General features: G+C 39.2%; 2 protein-coding genes across 2 annotated transcripts; both read right to left on the reverse strand.

Moving 5' to 3' along the window:
* Nucleotides 1-1,416: 1,416 nt before the first annotated feature.
* LOC102701003 (receptor kinase-like protein Xa21) lies at nucleotides 1,417-5,898 on the reverse strand. Its single transcript, XM_040525178.1, is given in 3 exon segments — nucleotides 1,417-2,058; nucleotides 2,771-5,348; nucleotides 5,406-5,898. Coding segments are annotated over 3 exon segments (3,471 nt in total). The 3' UTR covers nucleotides 1,417-1,658.
* Nucleotides 5,899-12,604: 6,706 nt separating this feature from the next.
* Nucleotides 12,605-16,661, reverse strand: LOC102701276 (probable LRR receptor-like serine/threonine-protein kinase At3g47570). The gene is made up of 2 exons (XM_006657019.2): nucleotides 13,381-16,661; nucleotides 12,605-13,252 (listed from the first exon to the last, which is right to left on the reverse strand). Exons 1-2 carry the CDS (start codon nucleotides 16,430-16,432, stop codon nucleotides 12,858-12,860), a joined length of 3,447 nt encoding a protein of 1,148 aa, XP_006657082.1. The 5' UTR covers nucleotides 16,433-16,661; the 3' UTR covers nucleotides 12,605-12,857.
* Nucleotides 16,662-25,935: the final 9,274 nt, after the last annotated feature.

A 25,935-nucleotide genomic window follows, 5' to 3' on the forward strand; every position in this document is an offset into this window, starting at 1 on the left:
ATACTTTCTTAAGTAGCATATAATTTCTCTCAAAGTAATTATTTGATTTGCGGAGAAATATAATCCTAACGCTCTCTTCCAATACCAAGTAGAACAAAAGCCGACGAAGGGCAGAGCGGAAGATAGGGGTCGGCGTCGAGGCTCGGAGAGCAGAGGGTGGCGACGGAGGGCGAGCGGTAGGCAGGGGAGTACGACAGGCGGGGAGGAGGCACTGAGTGGGCTGCAGCCACAAGAGGATAAGAAAGCGGCGAAGGGCGATGGGCAGAAGGCGGTGGGCCGATGAAGGGTGGCGGGCCGTAACTGAGAGCAAGTTCAATAGTATAGCCAACTATTAGCTCTAATTCATCTATAGTCAATTTAATAGCCAATTCATACAATAGTTACCTATAAAACATTAGTACACAGTCCCACATATTATACACACACTGTCTTGGAGCCCGTGCTGCAGCTGACTACAAATTAGTAGTTCACTACTTTTCTCTCTCTTTTCTTATCGCTTTAAAATATGTTTATAGCTGGCTTATATCATACTATTATACCTGCTCCGAGAAGGATACAGATACATGCATGCATGCGGCTAGGGTTTGCCAGTTACCACTTTGTTGTTGGGCCTGACAGGCTAGTCCAGGTGAAGTACGCAACAGTGGAAGCCCAGTTTTATTTTTTTACTTTTTAATACGGGATCTCCGCAAGTTAATATTACCGTGCGTTCGTCCCTAAAAATAACAGGCCCGACCCTATCCCCCCGCTAAGCAAAAATTGGCCCCAGCATTGGCCCCACGGGTCCACCTAGACAAACCTACCCCTAAGATCTCAATCCGATGCCTTTTTTTTACTTTTTAATATTTTAGATTTTACGGGATCTTCACAAGTTAATATTACCGCGCATACGTCCAAAAATAACTGTTCTCCCCAGTAAGCAAAAATTGGCCCCGGCACTGGCCGCACGGGCCAACCTAGACAAACCTACTCCTGGGATCTCAATCCGATGGCCTCACGCAGCGCTCCTTCGCTCCGCCTCAGCTGCGCGGCTGCGCCGCCCACGGCTCCCTGCGGCGGCGGGATCACCTGAGAGGTGACTCGCATCGACCTGACGAGCTCGGCTGCTGCGCGCGGGTCGGGCTCGAATGGTCGGCGGCGGGGGATCGGGTGTGTGCGCTCCCGGGCCACGGCCAGGGCGAGGAGGTGATATTGTTCGCGAAGGTGCAGATGTGAAGAAAGGTGCCTTTCCTGCCATCGGTGATGACGGCGCACCTATCTACTTCTCTCCTCTTTGGTTTGCTCCTGATTTCTACTGCCTGCTACGTCGTTGTGTATGGTCTGCAATTTCAATGCAATATTCATACTTTGATGAATTTATTCTGAATCCTCCTGATCTTTTCCCGACTCATAAATGGATTACTTAGTGATCTGGTTGATCTTTCAACCTTATTCCCTAAGTTGTTACAGATCTAGTGCTCCGCGATCATCATGTTTGTTTTAGAGAATGGTTGTTAATCTTGGTCTCCCAGACATCCATTATAGCAGTGATTTCTATTTCGTAATTTCGGTAACACGAAATTACAATATGCTGATCTCCCAAGCACTTATTGAAATTCAATTCGTGGATATCTGAATGCAGGAAAGACACACAAGAACTTGACGAGTGCAATTTTACATTACAGATGTGTGCGATACTTCTCCCTTATCCCCATTAGCTCCTTCATAGCATCACTAATCTGCATGCGATCTGTTGGTAGTTCCTTTGAACACAGAATTCCAATTTTCAGTATTGAAGTGATGGCTGCCATTCTTATTTCTCTGATGCTATCAGACACGGGAGTCTTTTCTGTCCCATCATCCGTTGCTGGTAGTAAGTCTTGGTCCACCATACAGGTGACTTGGTCTCTCAGTGCTAGCTCCACATACCTATGCAGGTTAAAATCATGCACAAATTCACCATCTGTTGGTCTCTTTCCAGTGAACATCTCCAACAGAAGTATTCCATAGCTATATGTATCACCGTGGACCGAGACTTCATTTCCTTGGCCATACTCTGAAATAGATATAGCAGAACATCTTAGAATCATCCATTCCAATAATATGTAAAAGAAGAGTGGGAGTGGGAGGTGTGAAGATAGTGCCACATGTTTCAAGATATTCATAGTGACAACAACTTCTGAAGACCATTTCTATTATCTAAAAAAATTAACAACTTCTGAAATAAATTTCCAGTGAGGAAGCATGTTCTGCACAAGGCAAACAGTGCTTACAAGGAATTTGATTTATGTACAACAACTATTTATCTACAAGACAAATGGTTGTGAAATGAGAATAGTTCCATAACATTACATTCAAAAAATTTTATGAATCTTGATGCAAGTAATTAATAGTAAATGTGGGAAACATACATCATATTATCAAATGGAAGATTTTCCTACCATATAACTAATCCTTAAGGACCTCAACATAGTTTATTTTCATGACACTAACACAGTTTTGCCCACATTTTGTATTATCATTTTTGCTTTAAGATTCATAATATTTTTTCGAAGACCGGTACCAAATTTAATTACTAACTTCTATTGCAGACAGTAAAATTACTCTTTTTATTGAGAGTAATTTTACGGTCCTTAAGAAGGTCTATGTAAAATTTGGTACCTCCTAGTATCTAAGATACTAAGAGGTATCAAATTTTGTATTAAAAGTTTGATACCTCTCAGTACTTACTCAAGTACTGTAAAATTGCTCTTTTGTTGGACTACACAAATAAATAATGACTAATTAAAACTTCAGTTTCAGAAGGAGCTAGCAAAAGGAACAAAAACTGGTTAATGGAGGCAAACCTGGAGCAGCATATCCAATTGTCCCTCTTCTAGTAGCCCAGCCACTAGATATCTCTGGGAGACTTGTATCATCTTGATCCAAGAATCTTGCAAGTCCAAAGTCACCTAGGTGGGCAACTTTTTCATTGTCGAGGAGAATATTGCTTGGCTTGAGATCACAATGAACTATTGGAGCTGGCTTGTGATGATGAAGATATTCAAGTGCACAAGCTACATCTATGGTTATGTCTATCCTTTCTGAAAGATTGAGTACCCTATGGTTCCCATCTTCCAACAGATGGTGTAGCCATTCGTCTAGATTTCCATTTGGCATAAACTCAAATACAAGAGCTTTGAAGTCAAGACCACTGGAATCAATACTTGAGCACACCGTCAAGATTTTCACAAGATTTCGATGTCTAATGCATCTTAAAGTTTCACATTCTGCGACAAAGCTTTGAGATGCTCCTCGCTGCTGCAGCCTGAGCACTTTGACAGCGACATTCACTTCTTGGTCATCATTCATCATTGTTCCTCTATACACTGAACCGAAGCTTCCTGTTCCTAGGAGGTTTTCAGAAGCAAAACCACCTGTTGCTTTCATTAAGTCAGCATAGGAAACTCTGATATGTTCTCCATAGGGGAGTGATAGAGTTTGTCTGATATTTCTCACATGATCCTTTGACTTCCATAGTGCTAACAGTGAGCATGCTAAGATGATGAACAAGGTTGTGCTTCCTAATGAGATTGCTATGAAAAGTTTGTGCGACTTCTTGGAAGTATGGTTTATACAATGTGGCAAATTCAATTGAAGGATACCTCCACATAAACCACTGTTCCCCTCAATGGAAACTGCGCTTGCATTCAGAAATATTCCAAGTTCTGGAACTTGACCCTCAAAATTGTTGAATGAGATGTTTAGGTTGGTAAGCCCTTGCATTCTTCCAATGAACTCAGGGATTTGCCCAGACAAGTTATTTCTTGAAAGGTCAAGAACTTGTAACCCTTTCAATTGTTCTAGGGATGACGGAATTGTTCCATCAAAGAGATTTTCTTGCATATTGAGATATTGCAAACTACTACACTCAGAAAGGGAGGTAGGAATTGACCCTGATATCCTATTTCCTGATATATCAAGTCTACCAAGGTTTACAAGGTTACCAACCTCTGGTGGCAATATTCCAGTGAAGTTGTTGCCTTCGAAGTAAGCAAAGTCAGATAATGTGGAGATGAGAAAAATTTCCTTTGGTATTTGACCAACCAGCTGATTATATGCTAAGCTGACAAATTCCAAAGGACACCTACCAAGGCTAGAAGGTACAGGTCCATTGAGTGTATTTTCGTGAAGGCTGAGCCTATTTAGCATTGTTAGGTTTCCAAGAGTTGGAGGGATGGATCCAGATAGTTTGTTTATTGCTATGTCCAGTTCACCCAAACTCCGAAGTTTCCCAAGCGAAGCAGGAATGGTCCCATTAAGAAGATTCTCTCCCAAGTGAAGTGTCACTAAGCCAACAAGATTTCCAATCCCTTCAGGTATGTTCCCACTCACTCTGTTTTTTGTAATACTAAACGTTCCTAAACTTGTAGAAAGATTTGCTACTGACTTTGGTAGCACGCCTTCTAGTTTGTTTCTTGAAAGGAGTATGTACTGAAGCTTAGTACAATTTGCCAAACTAGAAATAAAGCCCCAATCTTCGTCATTCCGTGCTACTAGTTGGTTTTGTGGAAGTATTAGTGCAAACAGGTTCTTAGTATTAATTCCAAGACAATTTGGTACTACCCCCGAAAAGGAATTGATTGGTAGCTGAAGTAATTCGAGCGTTGAGACATTACATAGGGATAGTGGTATGGTGCCATGAAATGCATTGTCAGAAATGTCATAGCTCTTGAGCTTAGGGAATTTGTTTCCAACGTCATTCTGAAGAGACCCACTGAGTTTGTTTTTTCCTACCGAGAAATACAGGAGAGAGGACAAATTGTAAATCGAAGGTGGTATTGAACCCTCGAGTTCATTGAAATTCAGATAAAACTCTGTAAGGAAGTATAAGTTTCCTAGAGTGTCAGGAATTTGACCTGTAAGATTGTTAAACGTGAGAGAAAGGACATCGAGTAGTCTGAGATTTCCTAAGGACTCAGGAATGTTCCCAGTTAATGCATTTGATTGGACATCTAGAACTGTTAGAGATGAGAGATTCCCCAGGGAAGGTGGGATAGGCCCTGAAAGCTGGTTATTGTCGAGATACAATATCTGCAACTTGTTGAGATCACCTAGAGAAGAAGGAACAGGGCCAGTCAAATGATTTTGACCGAGATATAGCTCGGTTAAGTTTTTCAGGTTCCCAACCTCTGTTGGGATTTGTCCTGTAATCATGTTTGGTCTCAGATGAAGATATACAAGGCCTTTTAGATTCCAAAGCTCGATGGGGATATCTCCTGTAAGGTTGTTGTGCCCGAGAATGAGTACCTCAAGATCTCGCAGCGAGGCCAGCTCCGGTGGGATGGATCCTCGCAGCATGTTGTGCATCAGGTCAACAACCCGGAGCTCTGACAGGTCACCGATGGCAGGAGGTATCACCCCCTGAAGGCTGTTGCGACGGAGACTGACAACCCGGAGGTGCCTGCAGGACGCCAGCGCCGGAGGGATCTCCCCATGGATGGAATTGCTGCTGAGGTTGAGGTGCTCGAGCTGCGCGAGACGCCCGAGCTCCGGCGGCACGACGCCACGGAAGCTGTTCGCTCGGAGGTCAAGCTGCCGGAGGTGAGTGAGGTCGCCCAGGGAGGAGGCAATGGTGCCGTCGAGGTTGAGCTCGGGGAGGGCGAGCCCGACGACACGGCCGCGGTGGCCGCCGCGCGTGCCGCAGGTGACGCCGCGCCACCGGCACATCGACGTCGACTGGTTTCCCCACGACCGCAGAGCGTGGGATGGATCTCCTGTGATCGCTGACCTGAACGACATGAGCGCGAGGTGGTCAGTAGCTGCTGTGGTTGTTGCAGTTTTGGCCGTGGACAAGGTGGCCAATGGCACTGGCACAGTCCCATTAGCCTTAGCCCAGCATGGAAGGACCAGAAAGGAGGCAAACAGTAGCATCTCCATGATCAATAATACACTTTTCATGCTTTGAAGAAGTTAATAAGTAGAACAAACAGCTTGCTATGTTTGTGTATTATATAGTCATGATTCGACTTAGAGAGAAGTTGTTCAAAGATTCTGTTTAGTCTTCTTCCTGTGGAGAACGGGGTGATCGTAGTCTTCTTTCCGTGGAGAACCGGGTGATCGTTTGGCCTCTCCGGGGAAAAGAGCAAATGATATATTTACAAACAATAAATAATTTATGAATAAAACTTATATATACGTGTTATTGGTGACCTAAAATCTAAGATTGAAAAATAAACTATAATAAAAAACTAAAATCAACTTCAAATTTAAGTTTAAAAAAAGAGTTTTACTTCCATCATTCCTTTTGTACCTCGAGGTACCAAATCATTTCTCACTATTGGATCTAGCTAATTAGGATGTGCACTGTTAGATCCAACGATCAGAAACGATTTGGTACCGTGAGGTATTGGTACCTCGATGTACAGAAGGAAGGACGAAAACTCTTAAAAAAATAAATTTTGACTTATAAGTATAAGTAAAAAGTAAAAAACGATGGAGTTTTAAGTTATGGAACTGACAGATGTGTTCACAACTTCACAAGGTCCAGCAACAGGAAGTCAAAGTCTACGTACACTTTACAAAACCCTTCACTTGTCCTTCTCCACTGAATTGGTCCATCGGGCCAAGCCTTATGGTTATCCTTCACCACTAGCATGTTCCATCACAGTCGAATGTTACTGTCACGTCCTGATAAAATCAACTAGTTAAAAATCGCCTTTTAAATAGAATAATAGAATTTATTAAAAGCTTAAAGAAAGTTTAAAACCTAAAATACATCTAAGAAAAATTCAAATATGGCTTGGAGTATTTTTCTTGAATTCTCCATGTTCTAAAATGGCTCCTCAATTTTCACTTGAATTTTTGGAACACAATAAGCAATTTTAATGCAAGAAAAACAATTTTCAGATATGTTATAATAGAAACATTAAAAGAAAATCTCTTTTATCTCTTGGGCCAAAAGTCGGCCCAACCTTCCTCTCCCTCCTCCCTAGCCGGCCCTGCGTGGCCTCTTATCTAAGAACAATTTTTTAGAGGTATCAAAATTTTAGTATAAAAATTTGGTATCTCTTTGTACCCAAAGTATCACGAGGTAATGGTAAATCCTGATATCTTCGTAAGGACCGTAAAATTGTTCTTTATCTAAAGTTAGTTATAGTTTACGATATGGAATTATAGCAGTTATTTGGATGGTAGGAGGGTTAAACTCTGTTCTAGACTTTTTTTCTTAATTAAATAGATAGATGGACCTATTATAACTGTATGTCCACTTTAGCATAAAGAAGTTAGGCTATGGCAAGCCAGTAGCATAGCTAACGATGGTCGTATATATCTATATCCTGGTATAGTGTTAGTGTAATATAGATCAGAAAGGAGCGTTCGTAATCATTGGCCTGAAGATTATACTATTAGTAAACCTTATTAACAGATGTAGTGTCTTGATGTCATAGTTAGTTTTAGATTTGTATCGTGTATTTCTACATTTGGTTTTCGACGATGATTTTGAGGTCAGTTTTATAACATCATCTAAGACCACATACCGGTCTCTGAAAATGGTATTAAGGCATGTCAGATGACTTTTCATTTTGACTGTTATCGGACAAAATGAAATGGCTGGGTGGAGGAAAAGTTTCTTTTGGTGTAGGCTTAGCCCGGGAAAAGATCGAGCGAAAAACCGGTGGGTCTGCAGCTAGCTCACGTGCCAACAAACCAACCCTGCCGTAGATCAAGTAATTTGCAGTTCATGTAGCCCCAAGAATTCTACAGAATCAAATTAAGATATCCGTTTGCAACAGACACAAGGCTAATTTGGCATTACACTCAAGAACAAGCTCCAGAAAGGCTGGACTCCCGGGCCCGGTCGTATGTCGGAGCTAGCACGGTGAATTTATGTGGCCCGTAACAGTGCCTGATTTCGACACGCCTACTCGCATTTTATTTTTTCATCTACTGTTCAATCTAGTGGTAGGCAGCTCCAACGCCAGCTTTCCATCGAGAGGCTATAAAAAGAACGGAGCTGAAAAAGTGTATCATGCAACGATCGAGAACTGAACAGAGGAAGGAACAGAGAAGCACGACGCGCGGCGATGGCTCGCCGGGCTCCGATTCTTTTGTTGTTCGGCTTCCAGCTCCTCCTGCTGGCCTTCGCCGTCATCGCCGGCGGCCTCCTGGTCCGCCCCAGCGGTTGCTGCGACCGGCAGCTCCAGTTTCAGTGGAAGCATCAGCGGCGCCGGTACTAAATTGTCTTTGCATTACATTGCCATATACATGATAAAGTTTTTTTTAGCCTAATTATTTGTTGAATTTTACGTGCATGTTTTTCAAATAGATAAATAGTGTATTTTTTCAAAATATTTATTTATATAAATTCATCATTTTATCTTTACAATATAATTTAAAATTTATAGCAGTTAATTTTATCATTTGTATTATTAAATATCTATCAGCAAATCACGTCATCTCTTATCTTTTATCTATAAAAACGCAGCCATATAAGCTTAGATTTATCCCGTTCTGTTGTGCAGCTCCAGCTGATGCTCCTCCTGGCCGGAGTCCGCCCGTCGTGTCCGGCGAGGTGGTCGGCCGTGGTCATTGACCAATCAAGAAATCGACATGGCGGCAATGGCGACATGATGGAATCTCCTTCATAACTGAAAATTAAGCAAGTTAATCAATCAGATACCAAGGACAGAAGGAAGTGCTGCGGAACATTTAATTCCTTTCCATGGAGTTAATTCCCATTATCTCGACCATTTTAAAATTTTAGTACGCAGAGCTGGGATTCTACATAGTACTGCAGAGATGAACAGTATAGTGAATTTGTACTGGTTTTTAACCATTGGATCAGAAACGGATGGATCAGATCTGATCGCTACAGTACTACTACAGTGATCATACAGTACCCAAACACTATTCATGGAATTTTTTACTATACCCCTCACATGAACAGTGATCCTCTACTGTAATGCGGAGGATCCGGACCCTAGGACGTAGCACTAGCACGACGCCAAAACTCTTATAATCCCTGTTTTATATTATAGCCTTTTCTACGTATAAATACCGGGATCTTAATTCCCACCATTGTATACGAATAAAACGAGAGCAAAACTTTATACCTGTTGCCTTCACGATGTTCTTATTCTTTGATCCATTCTGTGAGCGACTAAAATTGACCGAGCTAGAATGAATTAGAAGAGAAGAATAGAAAGTTACATACTTACATTGAGAATATGGCCGAATCATGCCTAACAACAATATAGTTATTTCTTGATTGATTCCACTAAAATTGATGAACACAAGTGATGAACCGATGAACGACGCACCACATACGACCTGTGCAAAAAGAGCTCCTAGATGCAGCTCCAACAGACCAGGCCAAAAAGAGCTCTTAGACCAGGCCAGTGCAATATCATTGGCCCATCAGCATTACTGCTCAACTGTGTTCTCAAGGTGATAACGTCAAGTTTCTGGCCCAAAGAACGAAGGCTCCGTTCCGTGGAGCTGGGGATAAATTAATTTACCCGGCGCGAAAAATATAGTAATAAATTGGTACATAATTAATTAATTATCAAAAATATAAAATAGATTAATATGATTTTTTAAAACAACTTTTTTATAGAATTTTTTTGCAAAAAATACACCGTTTAGCAGTTTAAGAAACGTACGCACAGAAAACGACAGAAAACGATAGAGATAAGTTAACTTGTAGCCTCGCCGAACGCAGGCCGGCCCCGAAAGCCCGAGCTATAGAGTAGTGTTGACATCTGGGCCATGCTCCCATATTTGAGCCTGCACCCACATAAGTTAGGCAAAAAAAGGTATTAAAATGAGGGGGAATAAGCTCATGTCAGGTCTCTCGACTTAACGTGAGTTTGTCTGACATTCGTTAACCTTAAAATCATAAATATGTAGCGATAAACTCGCATAAGCCATTAAAAAGAGTCATTTGGTAGTATTGATTTAATTTTTTCCTGGTTTCACTGACATGATATATGATGGGTCATACCTGTCAATTTTTTTTTAATTTTTTTCAATTCCCTTCCTTTGTTTTCTTTTCATTTCGACCGGGCAAATCGTGAGACCGGCAGCCGCCCACCCGGTCGTCACCTCGGCCACCGCCAGCCCGCTGCCTCAGCCACCGCCCCCGTCCTGGTCGCCACCTTGTTGGGCCAAAATTATCACTACTGTTACTACAGCCCGAATTTGCAGATCATATTAACTGAGTCCACATTTGTTGTGCTGAAATTATATCGCATTTGGTAGTCACAAGCAAATGCTTCGCATGTTAGTAGATGATATTGTTAATTTTTTTATTAGTCTTATCTAAAAAATATTCAAATATAAAAAATAAATTATACTTAAAAATATCTTTAGTTACAAATTTAATAATAAAAAGTCAATGATGTTATCGGTTAAAATATAGGTAGAATAGCAAATAGATGTCCGCCTCTTAGACGACGCAGACTGCCAGGGCAACGACCGTCGCTGCCGCCGAGAACGGCAAGCGAAGAGCGCCGCTGGCTTGTTTAAGATTTTTGGTTCATCACAATGCTAGTGTTCGGCACCTCCAACAATTTATTCAGATTTTCTCGTTTTTCACGCACATATTTTCTGAATTGCTAAATAAGATGTTTTTTGTGAAAATTTTCTTATTTTAAAAAATCATATTAATATATTTATATTTTTTTATAACAAGCAATTAATTAATTATATACTAATCTTATAATACGTTTTTCGCACCAGATAATCCGCTCTCATTTTCCCTCGCCGAATACGGCCTAAGTCTTCTCATTGGCTACCTTTGTCGTCGTCATACCTCTTCTCGCTGGGCCACTGCGCACGAGCCACAGGGAGAAGAGGTACATGGGAATGTACGGAGCCAGAGGAACGGGGATCTATGGCAGCGCTTGGAGATATATATTGTCAGTGATCTGTGAACCACCTCCATCTCCTCTTGCAGTTTCTTCCACTATCCTGTTGCTAGACACGCTTCATGTCTGATCCGGATTTTGGTTCAGTTCATTTGCAGCATGTCGTTTCGGATCTCCTTTGACCAACAAGCGAAATGGAAGAGGGATCTTGAGTTTGAAACCATGTGAAGAAGACAAAAACTTTATCTAATATGAGCCGATTATACTTTATGTTAATAGCCTTATATTTTCGTTTCTGCTTAACTTTATAAGCTAAAATTTAAAATTTAAATCTTCAATTTAAAGTTGATTTTGTGCCTTTTTATGGTAGTTTATTTTTTAGACTTAACTTTTAGATAACTAAGAACGTGTATATAAAAAAATTATTCACAATTTTTTTTTCATTTGGAAATTGTATTCACCAAGTTAACCCAATGGAAAACTTCTCATGGTGAAGTTTATTCCAAAATATGCTTACTACTATTAGTTACATGATACACCCATATTTAAAGCAATGTGCAATATGACAGACAGCTCTCGAAATGAAATTTCTCTCAAGCTAAAGAATATTACGCATAGGCCATTATGCGCCAATAACTGTGGACAATAGTAACAATGTGGTTTGTCCCAAACACGAAGAGCTGAAAATGCTTGGTTTGATTGTGATGGCCTCAACATAAATATCTTGCATTGTCGGCCATGTAAGATCATAGTCAGGATTAATATTTTGTGACGAACAATTAGCTTGCAAATTGATTTATTAATAGAATTTGGTTTAGAAATATTTAAGGTGTTGATGTGAATGTGTGTGACTAAATAGGTCCGGTTGTAATATTTGTACCCAAAAACGGTTAGTTTATCTTTATACGTGCAGGTTACTTCAGGTCAACCTTTTAAGTTGAGAGTGACTAAATACCAGTGATCAACATCTTCCTTCCCCTCCAGTAATTACTGGAGTGTAGGTAAAAGTATCTACACACAAAAAAGTAGGTGTTCAGTTAATTGTAATTAAAATTACTTCAAACCATGCACAATTGTACATAAGTTACTCCCATATTGAAATTAAGAAAAGAAATACTTCCTAACAATTTGTAAGTTACTTTAAATCTGTACATAATTTACATCAAAAAAATATGTACATTGGTCAAAAAATTACAAAGTTTAACCATGTATATGGAAAAAAAAGATACTTCTTTAGTATACTTAAGTTACTCCCACACTGGACCTAATTTATTTCCAAAAGAAGATTGTCGAGAGATCCAAGTTTTACAGATATTGACTTGCATGTGTCCTAGGTTTGTTATGATTCATTTTTTTGTGATTGTTTTAATTACAAATACTTTAAGAGTAACTTATATTTTGCATGTTTACATAATTTTTTTAATAAGATATATGATCAAACATATGCCAAAATCATAAATCACATGAAACATTATAAACTAGAGGGAGTAGTATCACGTGTAATTCATAGATGGGGGCTAACTCCAGTGTATTTTATTGGTAGTATAATTTAATCCATATCATTAATCTATTTTTATCGAACGACTATGATTAAATTATAATATCAACAATATTAGATGTATTAAAAAATTGAAGGGGTAATATCTTCCTTTTTATTGTGGTCTTTATTGCAAAAAAAAACAAAATTACAAAATACTGATAATCAAGTAATTAACAAAATAAAAAATATTCTTTTTCTACTGGTAGTATAATACTATCAGTAAAATACACCGGAGAGTTGCCCTTCGTAGATTTATTCCACTCGAGAGAAAAGTAAACCATCTGACGGATAGAGAAAGCACGATACTGAACTTTATTTGATACAAACTCGAATGGTTATCAGACACAACGAATATAAATGATCAGTAGTTAGACTGAGGAGAAGGATATAACATATCACAAGCTCAATCAAGAAGATATATACGGAAAGCAAATTAACTTTGGGCACTGGCAACCTGTGCGTGACATAAAAAAATAAAACCCTTTAGCTTAACCACGTAGTGCTGAAAATTCTTCTTTGATTGAGGTGACTTCCTTGTAAACGCCTTCAATAGTCGGCCGATCTTTAGGTGCGGCTGCAGAGCACAAGAGGCCAAGCTTAGCCAGCTTCATGACGCAGTTCAGCGTTCCAACCATCGAACTGCTATCATGGTCTAGATCATCGATTGCATCATCGTGGTCTTCATTTTCATAATCTGGCATGATCCTCTGATCTAGAATTCCTTCAATATTTAGAGGAAATGCGTCCTCGACGAATTTGTGAATGTTCATGCCGTCACTGAACATCTCATCCGTTGGGCGCTTCCCTGTCAACATTTCTAAGATGACAACTCCATAGCTGTAAACATCACCATCTGTTGATATTTTACTCCCGAAGGCATATTCTGTTGCAAGAAAGGGAGCTTTAGAGCAAGGAAGAAAGCAAAATGAAACCAGAAGAAACGAGAAAATTATTTCGCAGAAATCACGTATATATACTATCTTTGTTGAGCATAAGGAAATTGTACGTCACCTGGTGCAATGTATCCAATTGATCCTCTTGGCCCCAGTATGCTTGTAGACCTATCCCTGGTTGAAGAATTGGAACTGTGAAGAAATTTGGCTAACCCAAAGTCGCCAACTCGTGCACCCATGGTGTCATCCAGAAGGACATTGCTTGGCTTCAAATCACAGTGGACCATAGGTGGCATGCAACGGTTATGGAGATAATCCAAAGCAGCAGCTATGTCCACTGCTATTGCTATTCTTGTAGACAACCTCAATGGACTCCTCATAGCATTCTTGTGCGATGTTGGATGGAGCCAACTCTCTAGATTGCCGTTAACCATATGCTCGAGAACAAGAGCTTTGAACTCATGTCCTCTCAGATCGAATGTGGAGCATGCCGTGATCACCCTCACCAGATTGCGATGGCGGGTGTTCCGCAATGCCTCGCACTCAGAGATGAAGTCTTTTGGTGCTCCAAGTTGATCAAGTTTAAAAACTTTGATAGCAACTACATGTTGTTGGGAGTCAAATTTACCTACATACACTGATCCGGAATTCCCTGAACCAACCAGGTTGCTTGGAGAGAAATTGTCCGTTGCTTTGACCAAATCAAAATATGACAGTTGCTCCAGTTCCTTGTATGGCACATCTACTGGTTTTCTCTCTTTCCCCCTCTTAAGAAGAAAAGACATCGATAGACTTGATAAAGAGAATAAAGAAAGAACACTAAGTCCTACCACCATTGCAATGTAGGAGGCGTTCTTCCGTTTAAATGCAGGTGTGTGACAAAGTGGCAACTTCAATTTGGGTGAGATGGCGCAGAGATGGTCGTTCCCCTGGAGAAACACCTCACTTGAATTTTGGAATACCCCGTTACTTGGCACCGGTCCCTCCAGGTTGTTGAACGACAAATTAAGAAGCACCATGGAACCGAATGATTCGAAGAACTCCGGAATTTCACCCGACAAGTTGTTCCGAGAGAGATCCATCTCAGTGATGCCTTTCAACGAGGCGAAGGAGCTGGGAATTCTTCCTTGTAGAAGGTTCCCCTCGATGTGGAGGGACTCCAAATGGACGCACTCACCTATAGTTGATAGTATTTCTCCGGACAACATGTTGTTAGAAATATTCAATGGACCAAGGTTGATTAAACCACCAATCTCCATGGGTATAGGCCCAGAGAGATTGTTGTGAGAGAGGTCGAAAACCTCAGCCAGTGTGGATATAGTAAATGGTTCTCTCGGTATTGTCCCATCAAAGGAGTTGCAAGAGAGGTTTAGGGCATCTAACCTCTCACACTGACCCAAAGCTGCAGGGATGGATCCACTCAAATGATTCTCTTGCAGGTATAGCTCACTCAGTGTCTTGAGGTTGCCAAATGAAAGTGGGATCTGGCCGGAAAGTTGGTTTTGAGCTAAGCTCAGGACAAACAGGTTCGGAAGGTTTCCCAGTGAACGAGGAATGTTCCCAGTAAGCAAGTTCTTATCCAGTCGAAGAAGTTGGAGGCTTTTGAGGTTCCCTATCTCCTCCGGTATGCTCCCAGATATTTGATTTCCTGTCAGCACTAAAACTTGCAAGTTTTGTGAAAGGCTGCCGATGGAGCTTGGCAGGTCTCCTTGGAGGTTGTTTGCGTCTAAACGTAAAGAGACGAGCTTTGTGCAGCTGGCCAGAGAAGAGAGGAAAGCCCAGCCTCCAGCTTCGAGCTGGTTCATGCCTAGATTGACATCTGTTAAATTGGGAAGGGAACCGAAATCAGGAATCATGCCGGTGAATGCGTTGTTGCGGAGAGAGATCTTCTGAAGATTTGTGGCGTTGGCCAGTGAGGTCGGAATTTGGCCATGGAATTTGTTTTCATCAGCAATGATTGTATTGATGCTCGGAAGAGAATACCCAATATTTTCTGGAATTTCGCCTACTAGATTGTTGGTTCCCATGCCAAGGTATTCGAGCGTAGATATATTGTATAGAGGGTCAGGGACGGCTCCAGACAGGTTGTTGTATGTCAGATCCAGTGCTTGTAGGTACGGAATTCTAGCTAAACTCGATGGGATGCTTCCTTCCAATTGATTACTTGCGAGCAATAGTAATCTAAGGGAAGACGAGTTATCTGCAAAGGAAGGTATGCTGCCTGACAGATGATTGAAGGACAGAGAGAGCATTTCCAGTGGCGAATTGTACGCGAAAGCTGGAACAGATCCAGACAAGCTGTTTCGTGCAAGGTTTATGGCCACAAGAGACGAGCTATTGAGGAGAGCAGGGGGTATCTCTCCACTCAGATGATTGTTTTCCACGTCCAGTAGCTCAAGCGATGAACTGTTCGCTAGAAGAGGCGGGATACCTCCAGTGAGGCTGTTGTTCGTGAGAATAACTCGGGTGAGCGACGAGCTGCTTCCAAGCGCACGGGGAATGTTCCCCGTCAGGTTGTTGCTGGGGACAAACAGAAGCGAGAGCTTGGCAAGATTACTGAATCCATCAGGAATGCTGCCATGAAGCTCGTTGTGATCGAGCAAGACTCGTGTCAGGTTTGAACAGTTGCTCAGATCTGGAGGTATCTCCCCGCCGAGGGAGTTGCCGCCGAGATCAACGTGCTCAAGGCTGGCGCAGGAAGACATGGCGTTCGGTATCACGCCAGCAAGGTTGTTCGAGTAAAGCAGCAGCTGGACGAGACGACGCAGACGGCCTAGTTCAGCGGGGATCGCGCCGCTCAGCTTGTTGTCCGAGAGGTCGATTCTCGCGAGGGAAGTGAGGTTGCCAATGCAAGGTGGTATCTGGCCATCAAGGCCATGCGAGCTCAGGTTCAGTGCCGTCACACGAGATGCCTGCTGCGGTGTACCGCTGCTGCAGGTGACGCCAGGCCAGCTGCAGAATTGGTTGGTGTTGTTCCAGGAGGCTAGTGCGGCAGCATCGTTGGTAGAGATCAGGTGGCGTTTGAGGCAAAGGAGGGCCTGCAAGTCAGTAACTGATCCGCTGGCTAGTGTGGTGCTGTGTAATAACGAAGCATAGGCGAAAATGATCCAGAGAGAGTAGCCGACAGTGGCGTTCATCAGCGATGAACTGAGAGTTCTTGCAGCAGTCATCTATGTGTGACTACCGATGGTTTTTTATTTTTTTGGACTTGGTGCTAGGTTGCGGTGAACTGATGACCAGCTCTAACAGCAGCACAGCTGCATTTATAGAGTAGCGCGCTCGCCTCATTTTTTCTCTGACGATCGGTTGTGCTTGCTGTGGCTGTATTGCAGCTGCAGCAAATCGATCAGTTGCAGCAGCTGCTGTGGCTGTAATAGCAAGCACAATAGATCACCCCAATTGTAATACTACACTAGTTCTGTTTTAGTCATTAGAGCGAAATCTATCGAATACAATAAGTTTTATTATTTCAAAACTATTTTTAACAAACCAAATAAACATATTTTTATGGTTTTAATTGATAAAGCTTAATTAATTATGTAGTGATGATTCAACTTATTTTACGTGCAACTAAAAAGCTCAAGCCAACCTCTAATTAGAACGTAGCCACAGACAGAATAGATTTTACTTGTGGTGTATGCATTGAGATATATATTGTTCTTATCAACTTAAGTGGCACATATGCTTTTTGCCAACTTGGACATGGATAATTCCTATATATTCTATCTTTAATGTTGTCGCCACCTTACCCCTTCTCACCTGATCTTCTTCATTTATATTTTTCTTGTAGAGGGTGTAAAGCAAGATTTTTGTTGAAGACAGTTCAATTCTCCTTCTAAAAGTGATAATAAAAATTAAAATCCATATCACCAATAAACGTCAAAAAGAAAAGGAAAGTATTGTTTTCTAGTTCCTCGAGCTACCATAACGTTCAAACCTCCAAGCTTTTCGTGTACGGTAATGTATCCTACAAAATGGGCATCACTGTTAGAGTCATTTCTATCTCTTGTAATCTATTTATATCATCCTCTGAAACTCAATAAAATATAATCACATTAAGCAGTATATCTCTCTTCTCATACAAAATTAAAAAAAAATATATTATTGAAACGACCATCTGTCTAGAAATTAGACGGTCAAAATAATTCAGTTGTGAACTATAATAAAAAATCTTCAACTGTGTCACCATCCAAGTTTGCGTATGCTGTGGCCCCTCTCGCATCGATGTCGGGGTACAGTGCAAGCTATATATTCTTCTTGCAGAGAGCGGTTTTCCGTAATGTATTTTACTACAGTAAAAACTTGGGGAATTTTAAGGCACCGCTCAATCAACCGCTGATGAACGTAAAATATGCTATCTCATTAGCTCATTATTAATTAAATAGTTGAACTATTACAAGCTTGAAAATCATTTAATTTTTTAAAAGGAAATTATCTGTATCTTTTTTCAAAAAATACGCTAGTTAATAGTTTGAAAAATATGCTTATGGAAAAATGAGGAACTGTTCTTCCAACAATCCATAAGGAATGGGTCCTTGTGGGAATTGTTATCTTATTAGTGTGGAGAATCAGAATATATTTTCTCTGAATAATGTTGCATTTAATAATGTTATAACTTTGTTGAATATTTTTTGGTTGAACCATAAAATGTAAGGATAAAGTACAATCTACTTTGTGAAGAGCACAAAAAATGCGGTAAAAACATGAGAATACCATGAAACAATACCATTTGTCTTTTATCAAATTCGCCATTATCTATATATCACTTTACAATAAGGCGATGGGTCTCCTATGACTGACTGACTGTCTCTGAAATGGATTACTGATATATAGGTTTATGGAGGTATGAGAACCACGTATAGTCATTCAAAGTTATAAAGTTAGAGGGGTAGTAAACCAGAGGATTTGTTTAGATGAGGATGTGCACAATGCTTATTTCATGTAAAATAAAAAAGAAAATTGTTAAGTTTTGCACAAATATATGTCGTTCCTGGAATTGTTTTATTTTTGTGAACCTTTCTATTTTTTATTTTAAAAACTAAACTCGACTAAATTTTATTTTTTATATTTGAGCGTTTGGATACACCAGCCCTCCTGGCACCGAAATAAAACCATCGCGCTATTAAGAGTTGGTGTGGCGGTGTTTCTTTGGTCAGGCTAGTGATATTGGTATGATAAGAGATCTAGTAAGTGGGTTATATTAGCATGGCAAAAGAACACTGTACGTCGCCACCATTCTCGTAGTGTGTTGTGTGATGACCATAGATCGGTGGCATGTGTAGAGGATCTGGATAAGGGGAGTACGTACGGTCCAGAAAATAATAAAGATTCGCGTCCGCTGGCGATCCATTTAAAGTGGCCGGCCAGCGCAGTGCTCGTCGATCAGGAGAAGCAAGACTATAATTGAGGAGAGATGTGGTGTGGGCCGAGCGTTTGCGGTTTCCTGGGTCGTTTGCTCGCCGAGCGCCTCATTTTGCTGCTTCTTCTTGTCGTCGGCGCCTGCCTCTTCATCCTGCCCGCGGTGGCTCAGAAAGACTCCGTTGGTAGCCCGGGACTCAGTGATTATATATATCATATATACATGCATAATGGGAATTCACCGGAATTAAATTGCTATTTAGACACACACAGTCACCAGTTACTAGAAAACACGCGAGGGGCAGAGGTGGTACCTATCCACGCCTAATGCTTCGGTTTGAAGGAATTTTATGAGAATTTTAGAGGAATTGAACTGTTTTCTCTGAAATTCATGTAAAATTTCTGTGATCCGAAAAAGCCTTTAGAAGTTGGTGGGGAGCATGTCACTACCAACATCAACGTCAAAGTAGGCTTTTATATCACCATATTATGTCCGAGTGTTCTATTTGATTTCTATACTAGATAGCTTTACAATTCAATATTCTAAGCATGTTTTTTTTTAAAATTTTTTTCGATGAAAAACTTTTTACTTAATTTCTCTATTTTTAATAACACGTTGCAACACATAACTATTTAGCTAGTATATTTAAACTTTATTTATTGTACTATAATCATTTAAAAATTACTAGTGATCAAAGTTACAACATATGAGTCAACAGTGACAATTACTCCCTCCATTCCATATTGTAAGAAATTTTTTTTACCTAGTTTCATATATCAATATATATGTTTTGTATAAGTGTCTAGATTTATTGGTGTGTGTATATATATATATATAAAGATAAGACTAAAAATTTATAATATGGAACGGTACTAATAAGCCGGAACGGAGGGAATATACTATGTTGATAACTGCTTAAACTGTGTTGTGTACACTTGCCCCTGTTGTACACTCGATCTCCACTGGATCTGCGCAATGATTCTCTACTGGATCATATATGATACGTACTCACTCCGTCGTGGCGCCGTTAACGTTTAGAGCTATATTTAATCATTAATATTACCTATAGTTTTTTATAAATATGCAAAATTATAAATTATGCTTAGCTGAACTCGCCCATTCTCTGAGATTTCCCTTGCTGACGTCGCAATGTTAAAAATTACTTTATTACTACTTAATTCGTCCTAAACTAAGTGACTGCCTAGACTAGTTGTAGACAACGGTGCATCTATTTATTCATCCTTTGGACGATGGAAAGATGGATCAACTTTATTTTATAATAGCCATAATAATTATGTATGTCTCTATTTACTCCGATTTGTTTTCTTCCAAGCCTTAAAATAATAACTTATTTTGAGTCTTTTTTTTAACAAAATGATAAATTATTTTGAGATGGAGGAAGATATTAGTTTAAGCAAACAATACTATGATTGTGTTATTTTGTTGTTGAAAGATGAAAAATGAAATATTACCTAATTTTTAATATGCGTTTAATGCATAAAAAAGAAAATTACGAACAAAGAAAATTAAAAATCTAAAATCAAAAGGTAAGATGATGACATTCTATTTATAAACTTTTCGCAAAAAACATACCGTTCAACCGTTTGAGAAACATACGTGTAAAAGCACGAATAATCTCTACGTAAAAGAACATATATCATACAACTAGAATTAATATAATATAGTAGTCAGATCATAATTATAACTTTGGATTCTATATACTTCCTCCGTGTCTGATGAAATAGACTTAACAGTTAGTTTTAGAACAAATGGCAGTGAAATAAAGAATTATAACAACACGTATTCGGGTGAAAGTGACTGCACACACGTGTTTCCTCTGTTCTCACACGTCTCACTCTCTTACACCATGGAATACCTAAGGATATAACTCCATCAACTCTAAACTCTACTTTCTCGATAAATCTATATATATATATATATATATATATATATATATATATATATATATATATATATACATACACTAACAATATCGAAACATAATCGTAAGAGATTTACTTTTTAAAGCATTTTTCTAATAATAAGGTATAAATGTTTTAAAAAAATTAATATGAGTTAAGATATAAATTTGTTTAAAGTTTTAAATCTTAAGAATCACCTCTCACCTCATAGGAACTATGTTGTTATACCCATAGGAACTATGGTGTAATAGTATGGTCATCGTACAATAACAACATAACTTATATGTAGTAACAATGTCGAAACATAGCCATAAGGGATCTACTTTTTTTTAAAAAAAAACTTTTTTCTAACAGTAGAGTACAAATATTTTTTTTAAAAATAATATATGAGGTGATAGATAAATTATTTAAAGTTTGTAATGTTAACAACATATATAGAAATTGTACAAGTATACACAAAAGCTATGGCAAATAGCTGCGAAGTAACGTAGTAACTTATATATAAGAATACTCTGGCATCCTCTCAATTTATTGAAGCATGGTTTCGTATGGATGTCACATCTACGGTACAATGCAAATCAAATGTACGTATTAAATTAAGAATATAGTTGCTTACATGTATAATACATTATACTAATATTATTATAAATTGCAGTGACACGCTACGTTACTATAAAATATGTGGATTGTTACTACATATTGTAGGAACATCATGATAAAAATACAGTAACACGGAACATGGCTGGTTGGTAATAGTTTATTTTCTTGTACCATATGTTACTATAAAACTTATAAGTTATTATAATTTTGTAGTAAGATCGCAATAAAAATATTGTAACCTGCAGTGTGGCAATACTACTAGCACATGTAGAGAACTAAAAAAAAATGTATTCCTAATCTTTCGAAAGCAATATCTCTCGTGTTCTATATTATTTTTAAAACTATTTTTATCACCATGCTTAAAAAAGTGATTTAAAAAACTGATCTGTGGTGACTATTTTGATGTTGTTACTATAAATTAGCTGTCATGTTACTCTATTTTAGCTTTCATGTTACTATAGCATACGGATGTGCCAAATGATTGGTCGTGGGCAAGTCTAGGAATGAGTTTGACCAGTGGAGGAGCTCTCTGACTAGACTTTAACCAGGCAAGAGGAAGGTTTTGGGCTATTATGAGAGGGTGGGAGGTGGGTTTTGACATTGAGGGAGGAAGGGGTATAGAATAGTTATTCCGTAAAGAGGTATAAATAATTTTGGTATATATATAATACTTAATTAATAGATAAATTTAAATATAACTGAAATAAAAACTTATAAGTTGATATTAAAACTAGCACTAACATGAATATAGTACCTTACTATTTTTTTGTCCATTCCCCCCTCTATCACTCTCTCTCTCTCACGCACAAACACACACACACACACACATATATATATATATATATATATATATATATATATATATATATATATATATATATATATATATATGAACAAGTATACAATTAAAAATGGCACGAGAGCGGATACTTCTTTGTCTTTTATTCTTCTTTTTCACATGTATTTATAGTTCACTTCTAACCTAATGTTTATCTTTTATTCTTCTTTTTCACATGTATTTATAGTTCACTTGTAACCTAATATATTATTACCTCCATTTTTATATGGTAAGACTTTCTAACCTTATCTAAATTTATATATATCTCTAGATTTATTATCATCGATATGAATGTAGACAATCTAAGCTTTACGACGTGAAACGGGAGTATACATTTATACTTGCTCGATATGATTACCGTCCTTTTTCATCGTTGTTGCAGATAATCCAAATCCTGGGCCCTCCACACATCATACGTATCTTTTATTTGATAGTGTTATACGTGGTCGTTGACGTACACAGAGGATCACGATGAGCCCAGCCACCCAATAAATTCCCAAAAAGCTAGGCACACTCCTTGCAGACTATGCCGGCCCCAAAACAGATATATATATGATGGCCTCAAGCTCGCAACGCAGACGCATGAGACTGGGATACTTATGTACTGTATGAGCCAAGCTAGCTAGCTCCTATGACGTTCATTCACAACTGTGGGCTGATGGGCGTGCTTGATGTGTATTTGTTGTTCATATATCATGTAACTGTTGGGAAATTTAACTATATTTTACGAAAATACATTTACATACTACAAGTTATTCTTAAAATTTTAATATCTCAAGAAATATAAATATCCAAATGTATTAAAACTTATATGAAAATTATGGTAGTATCTTCTCAGGTACGGTAAAATTACTCCTTGAACAAAAAATAATAGTATAAATGCGAGTGATACATGTATCCAGCGTAAACCATCTTTCTAGAATGCTTATGCCACAAACTCCGTGTGTTTTCTTTTTTCTTCTCCTTAATTGACTGACCGGAAAGGTTACCAAGAGCAGGTCACTCATTAATTGTTCTGAACAATAGAACACGAAAATTAAACTGTTCTCGCCCATATGAATCCCATGTCTGAACCCCTTTGTTCCAAAGGATCTCTACATCGTTGACAATTGGCTCTAAAAACACATCAATATCATTCCCCAGTTATCTCGGTCATTGTATTAGCAAGCATAACATGATGTACTTTCTTTTGAAACACAAACACGGTGGTAAGTTGTAGTCTGCTATGAGAACAGACCAAGTGCTGTGACGGCTACTCATATCTCCAAATGGGTTCATTCCATCTATACACAAGCACAGACTCATGTTCCTGGAGTCCTCTGCAAACTCGGAGTAGATCCTATCAATGTTTCTCCACTACATTGAATCAGCGGGGTGTCTTAGCATACTGTACGACTTATGACTTTCCACATGCCAATGGACTAACTCAGCTTCCTTGGGATTAGTAAGGATCTGCTTAAAACGAGCAACGATCGGTAAATAACAAACAAACTTTGTTGGACCACCTCTCCTGGACTTCTTCCCTTCGTTAATTATATCTTTACGCTTAACCGTGAAGCCTTGCATACTGGACATGTCGGCCCCCGATATCTACAACAGATCTAGAGCCAGATCCTCTTAAGTAGTGGAGGTTTGTATTTAGCAAGGGTGAGTACGGGGTACTCAGCAAATCACCACTGGAATATGCACATGCAAGGTTGTATCAAGGAAGGCTATAGGGTTCTTTTTCATAAATGCGACTTCTTAAATAGTTTTCACAAGACCTATTTTCTAGCAGTAATTTCTATACCATGAGTATAATTAAATAACTATGAAGGTTCTGTCAGCCATCCACTGATGGTTTTCTTTCATGGCATCCATGCCATCTTCTAGATAATTCAACCCATTGCATCTCAAGGAGTGAATTAACTAGACACACATACAACACTTTTATTCTCATCCCATACTCATCTGTTGGATTTTATGAGTCTAGCCAAGTGTATGGCATGTCCCGGTGCTCATTTCCGAGAGCGAGTCTATTCGAATAGATTTAAACACATTGCAGTGGTGGTACACTTTTCCCGTGCTCCACGACTACCCAACACATGAGCTACGTCCCAACACATGAGATGGTCGTGGCAAAGCCTTTCAATAACCTTACTTTGTCAGTGCCCGCTTCATGAACTTTAGTCTTCGTTGCACTCTAGATGTGCAGTTACTAGCAGCGAGGGGAGTTCTGTTATTCCCGAGGAAGGAGTAAACCAACAACATAAACACAACATACTACAACTTACTAGAACTGACCTACCCGGTCATTCCTTGTGCAGTAGGCTTTCCGACTACTCGCACACCCATACGAACCACGACGGCTTGGGCACCACCTCTGCTCGGTTATTTACTAAGCTAGGTCTATACCCATTCGAGAAACATGGTTATATGGTGGTCGTTTCATGTATAGCTGCATGGCTTGATCCTTAACTGATCAGAGTGGCTAACCTTTCCCTAGAACCACTCATATTCTCACCGTTCCGCCCCGATCGAAAACAATTTTTATCTTAACTTATTCTTAACATGGCCGGGTGGCACTCATGTCTCCACACGCCATCATGCAATTACTCCCACTGAGTAATGCCTCAACATCATCATAATTATTTCAAAAGTATAATATTGAATAAAATGCAGCTAATAGCAAGACTAAGCAATGTCATAGATTGACTAAGTTATAGTTGAGTAATGAGGCTACAAGGTTTTCAGGGTAATCAAACATATGACGGGTATAACAAACTACAGTGGGTTTCTTATAGTTCTGCATGCAATTTAAAGTAAAAGAATGCATTTTTGAAGCATATGTTCATCATGGTCAAAAGGTGTGGTGACTTGCCTAGTTCGTAGTCTCGCGAAGCTGGTTCCTCGCATGACTCGCTTGCTATACCAGGTCCTCGCACGACCCACTACTACTCCCGAGCTAATAAAGCGAACGGTCGGTGCAAACGTGAGGTTGCTGACAAAAAATGATACAAAGGACTCAGAGCGACTTCTATAAATGACCGGGAGAAGGCAAAGACTTTTATAAATATTTTGAAAACACACTTTTATTTTGGGAATAATTAATAAATAAAAGGGTCGAAATCAAATAAAGGTTTTGAAAGCAACTAAAGATTTTTGAAAATAAATCTCTTTTTAAAAGGAAACAAATAAACTAATTAAAATACAAGACGGTGGCTAGAAAGAGTTTTAAATATAACAATGGTTCTTGCTAATAAAATATTTATAGACAAAATATGGGTTTTGAATAAACATAAACACTTATTTTACTTGGAAAATAGATAGATATATTTGTAATAGCTAAAAGGTTTTCAAATAAAGGAGTAAATAAGTACTAGATCATATTTAAATAGTTTCGAATAGTTAGTTTGAAATAAATATTTTTGGAAAAAATAATAAAAGTAAATAAATATTTTAGAAATAAATAGAATAAATATAGTTCTGTATTACTATTGATCGCTCGATGGATTAGGACGGAATTAATATTGAAATCAGAGGGATGGATTATACCTGAGTGGATTAGACAGGAGAACGCTAAATAGATTTAGAAAGATGGAGAAGATGAACAGATGGACTTCGGCCTTGGATGGAGGCTGCGAAAAGGAGTGGTGGACTAGCAAGATGGATCCCAGGTAGGGTCTTCCTCCCTTACTCTCTCGCCTTTTCTTTTCTTTCTCTTTTCCTTCCTGTCTCTCTTCTCTCTCTCAAGTCATCTCTCTATCTCCTTTCTTTCTTTTCTTTTCTCTCACGTTACTCTCTGTCTCCTCTCTTTCCTTTCTTTTCTCTTACGTTACTCTTTGTCTTTCTTTCTTTCCTCTCTCTTCTCTGTTTCTTCTTTTCTCTCTTAGGGAGGCGGCAGGGAGGAGGCGTTGCCCTCCCCTTTTATAGGCAAGGCAAGGCGAGGCGGTGCGGCTGCATGCAGCTTGCATG

Source organism: Oryza brachyantha, chromosome 6 (assembly GCF_000231095.2).
Source record: "Oryza brachyantha chromosome 6, ObraRS2, whole genome shotgun sequence".
NCBI classification, from domain to species: domain Eukaryota; kingdom Viridiplantae; phylum Streptophyta; class Magnoliopsida; order Poales; family Poaceae; genus Oryza; species Oryza brachyantha.